At 51.8% G+C, this 12,798-nt stretch overlaps 1 protein-coding gene across 2 annotated transcripts in view; it reads right to left on the bottom strand.

Annotated features, from left to right (window-relative positions):
* Positions 1-211: 211 nt before the first annotated feature.
* The window catches only part of LOC102451188 (butyrophilin subfamily 1 member A1-like), a 38,239-nt gene continuing 25,652 nt past the window's right edge, over positions 212-12,798 (bottom strand). For both annotated transcript variants that reach the window (XM_089771146.1, XM_089771147.1), the window contains 3 exons: positions 4,089-4,109; positions 3,957-3,983; positions 212-2,767 (listed from right to left, as the gene is read on the bottom strand). In XM_089771146.1, coding sequence (XP_089627272.1) covers positions 2,226-2,767; positions 3,957-3,983; positions 4,089-4,109 — 590 coding nt within the window. In that variant the 3' untranslated portion in view covers positions 212-2,225. The remainder of the gene's footprint in view (positions 2,768-3,956; positions 3,984-4,088; positions 4,110-12,798) is intronic.

The following is a 12,798-nucleotide window of genomic DNA, read 5'->3' as shown; positions in this document are numbered from 1 at the left end:
GGCTGGTCCCGTCCTAGCGAGGCTCTGCTCCCCCCACGCCCTGCTCAGCGTGTCTCCTGCTGAGGTGCAGCTTGGCTGTTTTTAAAAATGGTGCCGCAACGCCAAGCCACGTATGACCCCGCCCCCTCTGGCTCACCACATGTGACCCCCACCCCCGGCACAGCCCTGACTCCCCCCGACACTGCCGCCCGGGCTGACAGCTACCCTTCTCCAGCCGGGGTCAGCTTGCCAGCCTCCTCGCCGGAGTCCCTCCGCCAGTGGGGTCTTCTGGCAGGGCTGCCAGTGCCGGCAGTGCCCCTACTGGCTCCGGTGCAGAGCACACACCTATGCTTCCCCTCCATGCCGGGCCGGCAGAGTGATGCCCCAGAAAGCGTGGTGTCCTATGCGACTGCGTACTCCACGTATGCCTAAGCACAGCCCTGCCTATGGCCACTTGAGTTTTGCTGCAGGGACAGTACACTCCTCAGTTGCCCTGGCTCCATGTCTAAGGGCATCAATTGACAGTGGTCTGAGAACTCAGACCTCGTCTGCCATGCTTGCTCCTATGCAATGTGGGGATGTGTATGCAAACATGACTACAGCATCAGTGGTGTGTGCTCACAGACAGTGACAGGAGTAGAAGCCATGTGCTCTACCTTGGGGAATGAGTGTGCACAGTGCAATGCAGACACACATAAGAACGGCCATACTGGGTCAGACCAAAGGTCCATCTAGCCCAGTATCCTGTCTGCTGACAGTAGCCAGTGCCAGGTGTCCCAGAGAGGGTGGACCAGACAATGATCAAGCGATTTGTCTCCTGCCATCCATTTCCAGCGTTTGACAAACGGAGGCCAGGGCACAGACAAAGGGGTCTTCATTCACAGTGATATCTCCCAAGGGTTACAATCCATGGAGGATCACTTCACTACAAGGATGTTGAGCTAGTCCTTTATGTGAACATACACACAGGGGACCAATTGGGCCCCAGCCACAGTTGTGTGGGGCTCATGGAGTGTGTGGACAGGGCTGCCTGACCACCTTGTCATTTTCTGTGTTCTCTGCAGCAGGACCACCCAGGAGCAAGGGACAGTCCAGCCCTGCGGCAGCAGCACCAACCACCCAGGAACCAGTCCAGCGGGCCAAGCAACGTGTCCAACTATTCCAGAGGCATGTCCAGGTCATGGAGAGGATGGAGGCAGCAGTCAACAGCAAGCTGCAGTGACCTACAGTGCCGGCAGCAGGCATGGGGGCAGTTCCTCCAGAGGTGCAACAGGGTGTGTGACACAATCTCCACCCTCACATTGCACATCGGCCATGTTGTGCACTATGGCATGGCCTTGCCACAGCCTCCTGCCCTCCCTGCCATGCCCATACCCCCTCCTGCCGCACCCCATCCTGCCCACCACCTCCCCATGCTGCCTACCCCAACCCAGCTTGAAAGACACCAAGGCCTCCGCACCCACCGAGGCAGTGGTAGGAGCTGCCCCTCTCAGTTGAGAGCCCCTTCCTCCTCCCCTCCTAGTTCAGAGCTGCCTCCCATTGCCTGCCCGTCATCCCTATGTACATACATACAGTTTATTGTGTCTAACAAAAACAGTCATGTTTATTGGGAGGTGAGGGAAGGGAAGGGTTGGGGATGGGAGGTAAATTTGGACACCAGACAGAAGCAACCCTAGTATGGGGCCTGGGAGAACATCTCCTTGCGGGCCTCTCAGATACACATCCCATCATGGTGCGCCTGCTGGATGGCAGCTGTCTGGGGCAGCTCAAATGCCCAGCCCTTGCCTGCCATCCACCCCGGGAGAAAAGCCTCCCTGTTCCACTCCACAATGTTGTGCAGTACACAACATGCTGCAACAACCTCCACGATGCTCTGCTCGCCCATGTTGAGACGGGTAAGCAGACAACGGAATTGTGTCTTCAGCTATCCGAAGGCATACTCCACCTGGTTGTGGGCCTGGCTCAGGTGCAGGTTGAATCTTTCCTGGCCAAGGTCCATGCATCCGGTATATGGCCACATTAGCCAAAGCATGAGGGTGTAGGCCGCATTTACCATGATGCACACTTATCTGCAACCCCACTTCTCTGCCCCCCTCCCTTCCTCTAGCTCACAGGCCTGGTACTGAGAACTGAGAAGGGAGGGAAGTCAAGGGAAAGGCAGCAGATGCCCTTTACCCCATAGAGGTGGCAGTGCTAGGAGGGGACAGTCTCTGTCATGGGTGTCCCTGTCAGCAACAGAGTTTCTGTCAAGGCTCAGGTGGGACTGGGCAAATTATCAGGGGATCCATGTTTGTACCCCCTTTATTGTATTCAGGGTTAAAATAAGGGCGCAGCGTCCCAGAGAAGGTGTCGGTGAAAGTGAAGAGATGGGACCTGTCAGTCACATTGTAAAACGAGACCTCGCCCGCCTCGTAGTCCAGGAAAATCCCCAACCGGCTGGGCCTGGCGCTCATGGGGAGAGGGGTCCTGCTGGAGGTGTTGGCTGTACATTGACCATCCACCTGCCATATTGTCCAGTATCCATTTGCAGGTACAAACAGAATATGCCCCTTCCTGGTCACAGTTTCTCTACAGACTCCCAGAGTCCAGACTTTTTTGTCTCCAACCTCCACCTCCCAGTAATGCCTCCCGCTTGTGAATCCCTCAGTGCCCAGGACAATTGACATAGTATCAAATCTCTCAGAATTATTGGGCAGACCCTGGTGCTTGTCTCTGTGCACCACATGTTTCCGATCCTCAGACAGGACGAGGTAGGGATTTGCCGTCTCTGGATCCAGAGTCACGTCCACTGGGGAGAAAGTCACACAGTCAGTGCCGGGGACAGGCTGGTCACTGGGACCAAAGGGAAATTAACCTGCCTAGCTGTTAATCGGAGTGTTGTGAAGCTGTTGCATGTTAAGGGGAGGGAGGGCTCCCTCTAAAAAGAGAACTGGATGGGAACGATGAGGTTAGAGGTGGGGGAGGGTAAGTTTGAAGAGGAGCTCCCATAGGAACAGAAATGAAAGTAGGGGTGCTCTGGCGGACAGCCCCTGCAAGAGCTGGCTGACCTGCGGCAAACACCAGCAGGGAGCTATTGAAAGAGCCGACAGGGACCTGGGCAGCAATGGGGCAGTGGCTGCAAGACATTTTAAGCTACTTTCACCACTGCATAGCAGAAGCAGGTGCTAGTGGGGGGAGGGGCAGAAATGTGAGGGCGGGGCAGGCACCAGGGAGAGGAGAGGTGCAGGAGTTGGTGCTGGAGGGGTGCTAGAAAGTAGTGGGGGAAGGGAATGGTGGGGAGGAGCAGGCATTGGGAGCATCAGGGCAAGGGAAGGGGCAAGCAGATGAGGAGCGGGGACGGGAATACCGTGTGGGAAGAGGAAGGGGGAAGAAGGAGGCAAATTGGAGGCAGAGGGAGGGATGAGGAGAGGATCGGTTGCAGGGGGCAGATTGGTGTGAGGAGAGGGGCAGATGCCATGGAACAGATGAGGGTTAACAGAGGGGTGAATTCTGGAGGGGGAGTAGAGAGGTGGGTAAGAAGAGGTGCAGCTACCAAAGGATGAGAGAAAGGGGCAGGAGCCAAGCAGGAAGAAGGGGGTAAGGAGACAGGCATCTAGCAGGGAGGAAGGGGAGAAAGACAGGCATGAGGAGAGAATCAGGCACTTAGAGGAGGAGGAGGAGGGTGAGGGAGGACCCATCCCCGTGGGGGCAGGAGGTGAAGAGAGGGGTTGGCCCCAGGAGACAGAGAGTGAGTGTGCTGCTGGGGGCAGCAACAAGAGAGTTCACCTGCCCTGGAGCTTGCTGTGGCCAGTGGGGAAAGGGACAGTGGGAGGTTTTTCTCTGGCCTTAACCCTGCAGCATCTAGTTCACACTACAAGTGCGTCATCCCTGGCAATGCCCCACCCCAGGGCCTGCACCCCTCCCCCACCCAAACTCCCTCCTAGGGCCTTAGGCAGGTTGGGGCAGCTATGGGCTCTGACCAGCGGGAGGTACAGTACCTGCATATAGCTGAGCACATCTCCACCCTGCAACCAAACACAGACACTGGTGAGAAAGCCCTGAGCGAGCACAGACACACTGAGCTGAAGACAGTGTCACACAAGGGCTGTACTGGGGGGGATGGAACTTACTGAGCTCAGCCTGGAGTCTGCCTGAAAATAAAACACAGAGAAACGAATCAATGTCACGTTATCTCACAGAACAGAAGTGAATGAAAAATACCCTCAAGCAGGGAAGTTAAAACCTACAAGAAGAAGAGTACATTGGAGAAGTGGATGTTGGGAATAAATAGACTAAAATCGAACTAGAAGAGTGAATGGCCAGCAGTATAAAAAAAATACCAGGGGTTTATTTCAGTCTACCAGAATCAGGAATACTGTGAGCCAGGGGTCCTCTGGATCAGCAAGGATAAAAGGAGCAATTGAGAAGGAGGAGGAGAATGCTGAGAGCATGAGGCTAAGGGAAGGCGTAAGCAGATGAGGAGCGGGGAGGGGGCTACCATGTGGGAGGAGGGAGGAGAAAGGAGATGCACGTAAATCGGAGAGAGACTTCTCTTAGAGGAGAATCCGTTGATAGAGATTCTCTAAGCTGTAGTCGGAAAGAGAGGAGGGGAGAGGGCAAACCATTGGCCAGAGCTGACAAACAACCACATACAAAGGAATCCAATGCATCAGGGAAGGGCAGACAAATAACCAGTGGCAAATTTTTAAAGCGCTTGTACACAAATGCTAGGAGTCTGACTAATAAGATGCGTGAACTAGAGTACCTCGTATTAAATGAAGAGATAGACATAATAGGCATCACTGAAACCTGGTGGAATGAGGAAAATCTGTGGGACACAATCATACCGGGATATAAAATATATAGAAAGGATAGAGCAGGCCGGGTGGGTGGCGGAGTGGCACTGTATGTGAAAGATAATGTAGAATCAAATGAAATAAAAATATTAAGTGAATCAACATGTTCCATAGAATCGCTAGGATAGTAATTCCATGCTCCAATAATAACAAATTAGCAGTAGGGATATATTACCGACCACCTGACCAGGACAGCGATACTGACATAGAAATGCTGAGGGAGATTAGAGAGGCTACCAAAATAGAGAACTCTATAATAATGGGGGATTTTAATTACCCCCATATTGACTGGATACATGTCACCTCAGGAAGAGAAGTGGAGATAAAATTTCTCAATGGCTTAAATGACTGCTTCTTGGAGCAGCTAGTGCAGGAACCCACAAGGGGAGAGGCAATTCTCGATTTAGTCCTGAGTTAGTCCAGCACCCTGGCATTTAATTTCAAAAAGGGGAATTACACAAAAATGAGGAGGTTTGTTAAACAGAAATTAAAAGGCACAGTGACTAGAGCCAAATCCCTGAAAGCTGCATGGAAACTTTTTAAAGACACCATAATAGAGGCCCAACTTAAATGTATACCCCAAATTAAAAAACATAGCAAGAGACCTAAAAAAGAGTCACTGTGGCTTAACCACCATGTAAAAGAAGCAGTGAGGGACAAAAAGGTATCTTTTAAGAAGTGGAAGTCCAATCCTAGTGAGATAAATAGAAAGGAACATAAACACTGTCAAATCAAGTGTAAACATGTAATAAGAAAAGCAAAAAAAGATTTTGAGGAACAGCTATCCAAAAACTCAAAAAGAAATAACAAAATGTTTTTTAAGTACATTAGAAGCAGGAAGCCTGCTAAAAAGCCTGTGGGTCCCCTAGATGATCGAGCTATAAAAGGAGCAATCAAGGACGATAAAGCCATTGCGGAGAAACTAAATGATTTCTTTGCTTCAGTCTTCACGGCTGAGGATGTTGGGGAGATTCCTGAATCTGCACCGTCCTTGGTAGGTGATGAATCTGAGGAACTGTCCCGGATTGAAGTGTCATTAGAGGAGGTTTTGGAACAAATAGAAAAACTTAATGTTAACAAATCTCCGGGACCTGATGGCAATCATCCAAGGGTTCTAAAAGAACTTACATGGGAAATTGCTGAGCTATTATCTGTGGTTTGTAACCTATCCTTTAAATCGGCTTCCGTACCTAATGACTGGAAGGTAGCCAACGTGACACCAATATTTAAAAAGGGCTCTAGAGGCGATCCTGGCAATTACAGACCGGTAAGTCTAACTTCAGTACCGGGCAAATTAGTCGAAACAATAGTAAAGAATAAAATTGTGAATAATGTAGAAAAACATAATTTGTTGGACAAAAGTCAACATGGTTTCTGTAAAGGGAAATCCTGTCTTACTAATCTATTAGAATTCTTTGAAGGGGTTAACAAACATGCGGACAAGGGGGATCCAGTAGATATAGTATACTTGGATTTTCAGAAAGCCTTTGACAAGGTCCCTCACCAAAGGCTCTTGTGTAAATTACATGGCCATGGGATAAGAGGGAAGGTCCTTTCTTGGATTGAGAACTGGCTAAAAGACAGGAAACAAAGGGTAGGAATAAATGGTAAATTTTCAGATTGGAGAGGGGTAACTAGTGGTGTACCCCAAGGGTCAGTCCTGGGACCAATCCTTTTCAACTTATTCATAAATGATCTGGAGAAAGGGGTAAGCAGTGACGTAGTAAAGTTTGCAGATGATACCAAACTGTTTAGGATAGTCAAGACAGAAGCAGACTGTGAGGGACTCCAAGAAGATCTCACCAAACTGAGTGACTGGGCAACAAAATGGCAAATGAAATTTAATGTGGATAAGTGTAAAGTAATGCATATCGGGAAAAATAACCCCAACTATACGTACAGTATGATGGGGGCTAATTTGGCTACGACAAATCAGGAAAGAGATCTTGGAGTTATCATGGACAGTTCTCTGAAAACTTCCACACAGTGTGCAGCGGCGGTCAAAAAGGCAAATAGGATGCTAGGAATTATTAGGAAAGGGATAGAAAATAAGACCCAGAACATCTTACTGCCCCTGTATAAAACTATGGTACGCCCACATCTTGAATACTGTGTACAGATGTGGTCTCCTCACCTCAAAAAAGATATTTTGGCCTTGGAAAGGGTTCAGAAAAGGGCAACTAAAATTATTAGGGGTTTGGAACGGGTCCCATATGAGGAGAGGCTAGACTGGGACTTTTCAGTTTAGAAAAGAGGAGACTGAGGGGGGATATGATAGAGGTCTATAAAATCATGAGTGGTGTGGAGAGGGCTGATAAAGAAAAGTTATTTATTAGTTCCCATAATAGAAGAACTAGAGGACACCAAATGAAATTAATGGGTAGCAGGTTTAAAACTAATAAAAGGAAGTTCTTCTTCACAGAGCGTGTTGTCAACCTGTGGAACTCCTTGCCAGAGGAGGCGGTGAAGGCTAGGACTATAATAGAGTTTAAAGAGAAGCTGGATAAATTCATGGAGGTTAGGTCCATAAAAGGCTATTAGCCAGGGAATAAAATGGTGTCCTTGGCCTCTGTTTGTCAGAGGCTGGAGAAGGATGGCAGGAGACAAATCGCTTGATCATTGTCTTTGGTCAACCCTCTCTGGGGTACCTGGTGCTGGCCACTGTCGGTAGACAGGATACTGGGCTAGATGGACCTTTGGTCTGACCCAGTACGGCTGTTCTTATGTTATGTTCTTATGAAGGAGAGGAGGGGGCAAATTGGAGGCAGAGGGAGGGACGAGGAGAGGATTGGTTGCAGGGGGCAGGTGCCAAAGAACAATCAGTAGTCCCCAATGTGGAGCCCGCGGGTGCCATGGCGCCCGCTGGGCCATTTATGTGCGCCCGCTGAACAATCTGGGCCGGCCCGCCCCCCAGGCATGTGGCACATGCGTGGTGTCGGCCCGGGCGCGAGGCGCATGGGTGGCCCCTGCCCCAGGCACGCAGCACATGCTGGTGCCAGCCCCAGGCACATGTGCGGTGCTGGCCCTGGGCGCACGGGACATGGGCGACCCCTCCCCCGGACATGCGGCACATGAGCGGCCCCGCCCCTGGGCGCCCTGCAGCCCCAAAAGGTTGGGGACCACTGGTTCACCCCCACATCCTGGGCAGTAGGGCTCAGGTTTTGGCTTTGGCCCTCCAACACAGGGTGTCAGGACTACAGCAGGCTCAAGTTTCAGCCTACCCCTCTGCCCCAAGGTTGTGTAGTAATTGCAGTGCAATGAAGTTTTAGACTCTGCCCTAGATGGATTATTGCTCTGTCTGGACTGCAGGCCAGAGACCTCACCTTAGGCTGTTTGGGTGGCAGTGTTAGGGGCCATTCGGCACACTCCAGCCATTCCCCTCCAGCCAGATATCTCATTCCTGGCCCAGCCTGCCCCCATGCAGCCGGACACCTCACTTCATCACTCCCTACTCTTGGTCAGAATCCTTTCTCCTCCCTCCTCCCACATGGTAGCCCCCTCCCCACTCCTCATCTGCTTACCCCTTCCCTTAGCCTTATACCCTCCTATATGCTCTCAAGGTACACTGCTTTTTTCCCCCAATTCTTCTGTAGAAAGGTTTTTCCAACATTTGGCCTGTCTAGACCGGGCCAAATGTCAGAAATAAACCTTCTTTTGGAAGTCCCCTTATTCCTTGTGGAACGAGGAATACAGGGGTTGCCGAAAGAGCATGATTGCTTTCCCTCTAAAAAAGCAGAACAAATGCATCCCTGGACATGGAAGAGTTTTTTTAGGACACCTCTGGTATCCTGGAAAAACTCCTGCAGTCTAGCCGTGCCCTCACTGGGTTGAGACAGGATGTGTAGGCTCTGAGGTAGGAATGAGGGATTTGGGTGTGGGAAGAGGTGAGAGGTGCAAGCTCTGGGAGGGAATTTGGATGCAGGAGGAAGTGGAGTAAGGGATGCTGGCTCGGGGAAGGGGCTCCAGGTTGGGGACTGTTGGGGTCAGGTGGAGGGTTGGGGGCTGAGCAAGCCACAGGCCTGTGGCTGTGAGGGTGCAGGAGTTTGGGTTGGGGTGTGAGAGGGGCTCAGGGCAGGGAGGCTGGCAGTATGATGGGCTCAGGACCCAGATTTGCAGTGTGTGGATGGTGCAGGAGTGTTGTGGCAGAAAACTGGGGATGTAGGGGTGCAGGAGTTTGAGGATGTGAGAGGCTTAGGACAGGAGGTTCCAGTGTATGATAGGCTCAAATTTGGAGTTAGGTGGCAATACAGGAGTGATATGATAGTACAGCCAGATGGGGGCTTGGCCCCAATTTGGGGTATGTTGGCCAGGCTTCACTTTTAAATAAAATATGTCAAACACAAGTTTCAGCATTGTCTTTATTTATGAGAGGGGCGGGGAACCTGTTTTGAGTCAGCGGTCACTGACCCACAGAAAAGTCAGTTGGGGCCACACAGGTGAGATGCAAAAAAAACCCCAAAAAACAAAACACTCCTCCAAAAACCCCCCAGCCTCACTAATGTAGCCCCAACAATGCTGGTGGGAGTAGGGGACATGGTACTGGGGAAGGGTGTTAGTGGGTGCTGGGGTGGAGACAGGGTGCTAGTGGGGGCAGGGACAGAGTGTTGGCAGAGCCGGGGACAGGGTGCTGGGACGGGGAGAGAATGATAGTGGAGGGAGGGGACAGGGTGCCAGTGGGTGCTGAAGCAGGGGACAGGGTGCCAGTGGGGGCAGGGGACAGGGTGCTGGGGGGGAACAGGATGCCAGTGGGGGCAGGGGCAGCGAATAGGGTGCTGTGGCAGGGGACAGTGTGTTGGTGGGGGCAGGGGACAGGGTGCTGGGGCAGGTGGCAGGCTGATGGGGCAGATAGCAGGCTGCCAGTGGGTGCTGGGGCACGAAACAGGGTGTTGGTGGGGGAAGGGAACAGGGAGTCCCCAGCACATGCCTCCTCCCAGGACTCCTATGCCCATCCCCTCCGCAGGGGAAAGACATCCCGGCACGTGCCTCCTCTGGGGACTCTTACCCCCCCACAGAGGAGGGAAGTCCGTGCACACCTCCTCCAGGGACTCCTACGCCCTACTCCCCGCAGGGAAAGGACATCCCCAGCACACCACAGACCTGGCCTTTCAGGTACCATGGTGGCTGTTTCGGGGACGGGGAGCAGCCAGTGCACTTCCTGAAAACCGGGAAGTGGCACGCAGCTGCGGGACTACCTTCTACCCCGCAGAAAGCCAGCGTTACCTCCATTGTCACAGGAGATAGCGTTAGTGGGGCTTTCTGGAGGGAGAGAAATGGGGGGTCCTGAATACCTCATGACTGACTGGTTGGGCCCTCCCGATTGACCAGTCAATCGCGATCGATGGGTTGGTGACCATGACACTAAGGGTACCTCACAGCAACTAGTCACAGGTGTCTTGTTTTAATATATTTTATTCCACGCATATGGACTGCTTAAAGAGAGAAAGAGTATGGCTACGTCTAGACTGGCATGATTTTCCGGAAATGCTTTTAATGGAAAAGTTTTCCGTTAAAAGCATTTTTGGAAAAGAGCATCTAGATTGGCACGGATGCTTTTCCACAAAAGCACTCTGTACCAATCCAGACGCGCTTTTCTGCAAGAAAGCCCCGATCGCCATTTTAGCAATCGGGGTTTTTTTGTGGAAAACAAATCTGAGCTGTCTACACTGGCCCTTTTGCCTCAACGGAGCAGCATAGTATTTCTGCAAAAAGCACTGATTTCTTACAGTAGGAAATTAGTGCTTTTGCGGAAATTCAAGCGGCCAGTGTAGACAGCTGGCAAGTTTTTCCAGAAAAGCGGCTGATTTTCCGGAAAAACTGGCCAGACTGGACACAGCCTATGGCTACATCTACACTGGCCCCTTTTCCGAAAGGGGCATGCTAATTTTATAGGTCGTAATAGGGAAATCCGCGGGGGATTTAAATATCCCCCGCGGCATTTAAATAAAAATGTCCGCCGCTTTTTTCCGGCTTTTAGAAAAGCCGGAAAAGAGCGTCTACACTGGCCCCGATCCTCCGGAAAAAGCCCCTTTCTGGAGGATCTCTTATTCCTACTTTGAAGTACAGATCTGCCTGTGTGTGGAGGTCCCTGAATTCAGCATCCCTGCTGCCTGAGTCTGTCCTGCAGTTGTGCATCATTCAACCTGTCCCACAGGCTATGGGCTGTGTGCCGGAGCAGCCATCCTTGCTGCTTGGGACCCAGATCCACTCACCTGAGGTCTGGCTATCCTGGGAAAGGAGGAGAGTAGGTCTCTGTCTAGTTCCTTTCTGCTGCCCTCTGAATGGCCCCAGCTCCTGACTTGGGGGGGAAAGAGGACCTTTAAGGAGCAGTGGGCACTGTCTAGGGTTTTTTGCGTAGTGTCCTCCTCAGGATCCCTGATTTTACACCTATGACCCTCACTTGCGTCATTTTGACTCACATCAAGTAGATCTCATCAGGGCACTTTGGTGTCAGACCTTGTGGGATGTGTGGAATAGCTTAATTAGGGCAGAAGAGAGTAAATTGAGGTAGGGTGCTTGCCAGCCCACCCTGAACCAGCAGGGTCACTATGATACTCTGACCCAGCCAGATAGACTCAGGACAGGCTAAGGAAACAGCCAGCCTCTTTCACACTGAGATCCTCATTCCCCTCGGCAGTGTCTACTGTTCCTTGTGCGAGGAGCTGTGTGGGCCAACAGCCCCTTGTTCTGTCTCCACAGTACCTGGCTCATACGTGGGCACTAGTGCAGTGGTCACCAACCAGTAGATCGGGAGCTATCGGTAGAACTTGGAGCCTGACAGGTGATCCTGGCTGGTTTGGCCAGGAAGCTATCAAGTGCAGCACTTCAGTTGCCCCTTCACCCGCTGTCATGCTGCTCCAGCCCTCTGCCTCGGAGCTGCCCCCTGGGAGCCTCTGACTTGCTGTGCAGGGTGTGGGAGCGAGAAGTGGGAGGGAGGGGGCACTGATGTCAGGGTGTCCCTCCTCCCTACTCCTGGTACCCTGTCTCCACACAGAGACATGGCGATGGACGGAGCCTGGTAATTCAAACCAGTCACTCTCACACATTGTGTGCGTGTGTCTGTCTCTGTGACACACTCACTCACTCTTTCTCTCTCATCTCCCAACCCAACACATACATGGGAGTTTGTTGTTACTCCTTGCAAAATGGGTATTTTTGGTTTGTGACTGGTCTGTGCATTGTATAATTTTCATGTCTCTCTTATGCTTAGATGTAATTCTTTGAGTTGTGAGTTCTAAAATGCTGAACATGCCAAGGTTGGAGTCATTAGCCCTATGGCAATTGCTGCTCCTGGAAGTGGCTGGCATGTCTCTGCAGCCCCTGAGAGAGGCAGATCAGGGGGTCTCCACATACTGTCCTTGCCTGCAGTCACCACTCCTGCAGCTCCCACTGATCAGTAACGGGGAACTGTGACCAGTAGAAGCTGTGGGGTCAGTGCCTGTAGATGAGGGGCAGCACATGTGCCATGGAGCCACTGCTGTACATGCCAGCTGCTTTCAGGAGGGGCGCAGGGCCAGGGCAGAAGTAAGCCTGCCTTAACCCCGCTGCTCCACCACCCGGAAGCTGTCACAATTAAATAGTGCCCAGCCAGAGCCTGCTTCCTGAACCCCAGTCCCAACTCTGAACCTCCTCTTACACCCAATCTCCTGCCCAAGACATGAGCCCACTGCAGCCAAACTCCTTCCCAGAGCTTGCACCCTGAAACCCCCAGCAGGACAGGGTGGTGAGAAGGCCCAGAGAACAAGGAGGCAAGTGTCAGTGGCTTTGTCAGCACCCCGGGAAGCATCCCCAAACACGTGTCATACTCCTCAGAAACCATGAGAGGTAAGACCACCACATTGGGTATGGAGCTTCCTCTTACTCTAACTTAAACCAAGGCCTGGGGTTGGTTGTGGCAGGAAAATGGGAAGTGCTTGAAATCCAATGATTTTCCATAACATGGAAAGGGAGGGGCACAGAAAGGAGGGATGCCATACTTCAGGCTCAC

Source organism: Pelodiscus sinensis, chromosome 19 (genome assembly GCF_052426305.1).
Source record: "Pelodiscus sinensis isolate ZL-2025 chromosome 19, ASM5242630v1, whole genome shotgun sequence".
NCBI classification, from domain to species: Eukaryota; Metazoa; Chordata; order Testudines; family Trionychidae; genus Pelodiscus; species Pelodiscus sinensis.
The sequence above is the reverse complement of the archived record's forward strand: the minus strand, read 5'-3'. Positions and strand labels throughout refer to the sequence as shown.